At 34.3% G+C, this 6,000-nt stretch overlaps 1 protein-coding gene across 2 annotated transcripts; it reads left to right on the top strand.

Annotated features, from left to right (window-relative positions):
• Positions 1 to 1,964: 1,964 nt before the first annotated feature.
• Positions 1,965 to 4,605, top strand: LOC116004883 (ethylene-responsive transcription factor ERF118-like). 2 transcript variants are annotated; one of them, XM_031245082.1, is made up of 3 exons: positions 1,965 to 2,051; positions 2,514 to 2,750; positions 2,870 to 4,605. In XM_031245082.1, exon 3 carries the CDS (start codon positions 3,097 to 3,099, stop codon positions 4,204 to 4,206), a length of 1,110 nt encoding a protein of 369 aa, XP_031100942.1. In that variant the 5' UTR covers positions 1,965 to 2,051; positions 2,514 to 2,750; positions 2,870 to 3,096; the 3' UTR covers positions 4,207 to 4,605. The 2 variants fall into 2 exon arrangements, with proteins under 2 accessions (XP_031100942.1, XP_031100940.1); XM_031245080.1 differs by lacking the exon at positions 1,965 to 2,051 and having other exon boundaries at positions 2,238 to 2,750.
• The last annotated feature ends 1,395 nt before the right edge of the window (positions 4,606 to 6,000 follow it).

Raw genomic sequence — 6,000 nt, 5'->3', positions numbered from 1 at the left:
ATATTGATCGAATTGAAAAGGCCAACAGATTTTTAATTGGGTGGGGTAAATGATGTTATTTATTTTTGAAAAGCTACCTACAGTAGCGTTTTAAAATAAACTCTTTTTTTAAGCTACTAGCTTATTTTGAGAACATTACCAAACAGAGCTTATAGCTTATTAGTAGCTTAAAATAAGCTATAAGCTCCTAAATAAGTTTTTCCAAACAGAGCCATAGTTATTATATGCAAACTTATACAATTAAAGGAATATTTAGTAACAATTTCTATTTAATTAATTTTTATTCTAAACTATGTTATGAAATATTGATTACAAATGAATATTTTAATAGGTTGTTACAGTTTAGTTATTTGTTTTAATCCTATTGATTTTATTTTAAATATATATGAGCTTTTAATTGTTAACTTAATGAAAACACATAATAAACATTACCAATTCATAAAAATAAATTTTAAAATTTTTGATTATATATATATTTTTTAAATTTTAAAAATTAAAAGATTAGATCAAATGATAAAGAAATTCTATCAAAAAACAATAATAAATATTTATTATACTACCATTTTCAGTGCAGTTACTTGGTGGCCAAGTAGTCAACATTAATAGGAATTACACAATTTTAAAAAATAAATTTTAATTATTTTAAATTACTTAAAATTTATTTATTTATTTTTTATTAGACAACGAGGTCTCTCAAGTAGACTCTAATAGTACGAGACTTCTTTAAACCCATATCATACTCAGACTGATCCCTTTAAATTGTATACAATAAATTTAATCTATAAATTTGGTAAAAATTAATGACTAGTTATTTTTGAAATATATATATTTAAATTTTGTAAATAATTAAAATATAATATCATGAATTCTTGACGGGTTCAAGACTGACTTTATATTGGGGAACAATGAATATCAGTGGCAGATCCGCAATTCTAGTCAACAACCAACCCTAATCTTGTCCAAACAAAATTAGCTGTCCTCCTTTATAGGAGAATCATGGCATGACTATTCTTCCTAGTAAAACAGTAGTGTAGGACTTCTAGTACCACTCTCTAACTTCTCGCGTGGTATGCACTCCCTATTTTAGCCGTCTCTATAGCGGTTCCTCGCGCGTGAAATACAAGGGGAAATGGGGATTCTGGGTTGGTTTAGGAATGTTTGCCCAGCATGGTATGCATGTATGAGGATGGTATGGTCATACCACATGTATGGTTGCCAGCTCATCTCATACCATACTAATCCAAACACATTTATTTTCATACCAAAAGTACACCATATATATACACATATTTACATATATACATATATGGCTTCTTATTTTATTTACATATTTACATATTTGTTTAGTAATTTACAAATTAACCAAATTTGATCTTGATTATTAAATGGAGTAACGCTGTACACCTTTACGAAAGTCAATCACTAATTTCTACGTCAAATACTGATAACTGTAATGGTGCATAATATTTTTCTATTGAAAACGCGTTATTTGTAATTTTCTATATTAGGATTAAAAAAATATGCATTTTAAAGAATTAATTTATATATATATATGACTTTTCATTTTACTTTTGTTTATTAATTTAAAAGTTAACCAAATTTGGATCTCGATTATTAAAAAGAGTAACGTTTTACACCCCCGCAAAAGTCAATCCGAATCTGAATCCACCACTATTTACCACATAAGGTGACGATAATCGTTGGAGTGTATAATATTTTTTCATTACAGACTGTGTAATTTGTAATTTTCTATATTGGAAATAAAGAAATATGCATTTTAAGGAATTAATTATTAAATTACTAAATTTGGTCAAATTTTGTCAAAAAAAGAAGGAAATCGTAACCGTATCTTCATGTATCTATGTATATATATATCCCGCATATACATACACACTCCTTGTACCATTACAGTTATATATATATACGCTACCGTTTTCTCTCTTTTGACCGGTTGGGAAAAGAGAAGGGCAGCACGCAGCAGTATCAGAAGGGGCAGTGAGTGAGGGGAAGGGGAAAAGGACATTTAGAGAGAGAAAGGGCTCAGAGGAAAGGTACACACACATATACATTGATACATACGCATATACTTGTATAAAAAATTGTTTTAATCTCAAGAAAAAAAATCTTGGATTTTTATATTATTGTCTCTCATAGGTAATGTGTTTTCATTGAGATTTGCGTCTTTTTCAAGAATAGAAGAAAAAGATTGCGTTTTTTTATTAGCACTGGTAAAGTCTTTGTTTATTTGCGAAATTTCCCCCATAAGAATAACCACTCTAGCTTAAACCCCTAGGGATTTTGCATATATAGCATACGTATATCGACACAGGTGTTCTTTGTTTTCTGGGAATTTTGTCATGTTTTAGAGGGGAAATCTCGGCCATAGGTTTCTAATCCTTTGTGTTTTCTGTTCTGGGTTTTCGCTCGGGTTCTTGATAGATTGTTTTTTATCTATAAATCAGAGTATCTGATCCGATTTTTTCTCTTTTGTGAACTTTTCCGGATTCGAGAAGGGCACTTGAGAGAGAGAGAGAGAGAGTGAGGAGTGGAAGGATTTGTGGTTGAAGAGATTTTATGTCGGCAAGGTCTGGATTGGGTTCTGTGTTTGGGGCTTTTTTGTTGAAGCTCTGGCTTGCTGTTTCTTCTGTTTTGCTCAATCTCTGTATGCAAAGATTTTTCCTCTGCTGTTCAGTTCAGCAGAGAGTCGCCGTTGTTTTCCCGTCCGTTTCGATGCGTTTGAGGCCCAAAAGGTATGCGTCTTCGTCCTTAAACCCTAGTGGTTTTAGGGGTTTTGTTTGTTTGAATTTTTTGGGGTGATTTATGATGTTTTTTGGGACTGATCTGTGATGGGTTCGTGTGGATTTTGCAGGACTTGTTCTGGAGTAGAGTGTTTTGGGGGATTCCACATAAAGCGATTCTTACATACTTTCCCGATACGTCCTTAGCAATTTCTTGATTTTCCGAGAGGTTTTCCGGCTGATTTTTTTTACTTTTGACCTTTTTCCGATCATATTTTTGGCCTTTTAGATTTATTCTTGAACCAGAGCTTTCCGGGGAGATTTTGTTGGGGGGTTTCGTTGTGATCTGAGTTATAAGATGTTGTTAACAAATCATCCAACCGGCGGCCGAGCAATGAAACCCAGAGCTGAGCCCGGAAAGCCCATGAGGAGAATCCGGATTGTTTGCGAGGACCCGGATGCTACTGATTCATCGGACGATGAACGGTTGGATGTGAAGAAACCTAGGATGTTTGTACGAGAAATCCTCTGTCCCATGACTGATTCTTTCAAGAATGGAGTTAAGGGGCTTGAAATTGAGGGATCTTCCTCTCAAGATAGCAACAATGAGGCGAAGAGAAACAACCTTAAGAAGAAGAGGGTTTTGGCTAAAACCCCGGGCCAATCCCGCCCGTCTAACCCCTCGAAGCTGAGGGGCGTTCGCCAGCGTAAATGGGGGAAATGGGCTGCTGAAATCCGCGATCCTTTCCAGGGGAAGAGAGTGTGGCTTGGTACTTTTGGTACTGCTGAGGAGGCTTCGAGAGCTTATGAAATGAAACGCCTTGAGTTTGAGGAGGCTATGGCTAAGAATGGTATTAATTCTGATAAGGGCTCTGATGTTTATGTGGTCGATAATCATGATATCAATCGGTCTGGTTCTGTCGTGGCTTCAGATCCCCCGTGTAAGGGCAAGGCGGTTGTCTGCGCCTCTGAGGATTCCGTGGGAAGCTTGGTGTCACACACCTCGCCTTCCTCGGTTCTTGAATTGGAATCTTTCACTTCCGCCGTTGCTAATGTGAAGTGCGAAAACGAGAAGGCAGACGATGATTCTGTTGAGAAGAAGATGCCTGAGCTCCCGGGGACTATTGATGATGAAATCTCAGCGAGTCAACTGTTTGAAATGGATGATAAAGTGCCTGATCTGCTCGAGATGGATGGAACTCTCCCCTTGGCTCAAATGGCCGACGATATGGACCTTGCTAGGCAGCTGGATGTTGCATTTGCTAGTGATGAATTTGCAGGTTTCGATGATTTTGGTCTCGGTGACTTTGCCGATTTTGATCTCCCATTCTGCGGGATTGATGAGCAGATCCCCACTACCTTGCCCGATTTTGATTTCAACTTCAATTTTGATGACTGCAACGAACAATGGATCGATGAAGCTCCCCTTGTGCCCGGAACTACCCCCCTCAACATTGCGTGCCCATAAGTTTTGCAGCTAATAGGAGTTTTACTTAAAATACCGTTCCGTTACAGAGTTTTGTTCTCCTTGTGGGCGAGCTAATATCGCCCTCAAGCATGGTTTTGTTTAAGTTAATAGTAGTATTTATTTGGTCGTCGAGTAGGGAATTTTGTGTCGGGATCATTTTGGTCGAATGAACTTGTTAGTCCATTGGGTTTTCTCGAGCTATTAGAGCCGTCCAAGGGGCTTAAACCTCCTTCTTTGCTCTACTTAGCCTTTGCTTTTGTAAGTGGAGTTTTGGAAGATGATGTTTGATCCCTTGTCTATTTATCTTTCTTAATAGTTTCAAACTTCTTATGAAATTCTATGAATGATATGGTGAACTATGTAATGTTTTTTGTTATCAATTATGTTTTGGTTTTGAAATGTCAAAGTGTGTGGATTTTGATGTGATATTGAGACTGAGATTATCCACAGACAAAACTTTGCTTTAATTTCAAGGTTTGTGGCATGATTGAGATTGAGACTGTAGATACAAGTGGCATATGTTTTGGTTGGTGTTTGGTAAGCCTTATTTTGTTGTGTACTATGGATCCATTGAATCTATACTTTTGGTACTATAGGGTAATAGGAGTGTGTTTGCATAATTTAGATTGATATTGTTGTTATGTGAACCCACTTGTACAATTAACATCTGCATTTGATTGACGACTCGAGATTTACCTATCTTACATTGGGTAAAAATTTTAGGGGCTTAGGAATAATTTAGCGGAAGTTGAGAGAAACTTTATATATATAAAAAAAAACATTTATTTTGCTACATAAATTCTTTTTGAAATTTTTTTCTTCATATTTGTTATTGTATCTAGATAATTCAAATTTAAAACCTAGGTCCCACCCTAAGGAAATAATTAAATGATTTATTTGTACAATAATACTTTACTAATATTATTTATAATTAATTTTTGTGATATTTAATTCAGTATTAGTTAAAAAGATATATATACACACACGAGATCAACCAACAACCCATAATGAAAAAAAAATGCGATGACATTATGATAATTTTGAGTAAGTTCAAAGGTTAAGAGGTTAAGGTGTGCAAGTTTATAAGTTTATATAAGTGCTTAAGTTTAAAACTTAAGGTACTTAATTCTTGACTTGTATTTTACGGAGTAAAATATTATATGTTACTATGTATAATTTTTATAATAATTAAAATAAATTTACCTGTTCAAGTAATTCACAATTCAGCTCATTTAAACCCGTTCAACATAACTCATAACTAATTTGAATAGACATATATACAAGAATTATTCTAACAATCTATTTGCCATCTATGATCTGTACCATAATGTTACCTCTAGTATGTACCAAAAATAATGTTGTCTCATGTACAACTATCACAAATGATGAAAAATTTTGAGACTAAATCCACAGTTCATATAGAATAATTGTGTCACAATCCTACCACATCAATTGATGAAATCCTTTAGCCCTTTTGATAGCATTTGTTGGTGGGGAATGTTTATCTTTATTAGCTTCCACATGAGGTTGTTATATGATGTTTATCCAAAGAAAATGAGAAAAATCATATTTATGTGTTTTGCACCTTAGGAGTCTGGTCCTACTAGAGACCCCATGTCTTTAATGTTGCTTGGGAGAGGTAGATTATGTGTTCCCCTTATCATTATAAAAGTTTAATAAATCTTGTTTTTATTTATTAGAAATTATATTAAAGTATAATTTCACCTAAATTCATAATTATTTGTAGATTTTTTTATTTTTTTTTCATATTTGGTATCACGTTTTTGGGGTGGG

The sequence above is a fragment of the Ipomoea triloba genome, chromosome 14 (assembly GCF_003576645.1).
Source record: "Ipomoea triloba cultivar NCNSP0323 chromosome 14, ASM357664v1".
In the NCBI taxonomy this organism is placed as follows: Eukaryota; Viridiplantae; Streptophyta; class Magnoliopsida; order Solanales; family Convolvulaceae; genus Ipomoea; species Ipomoea triloba.
This window is presented reverse-complemented; position numbering and strand designations above follow the sequence as displayed.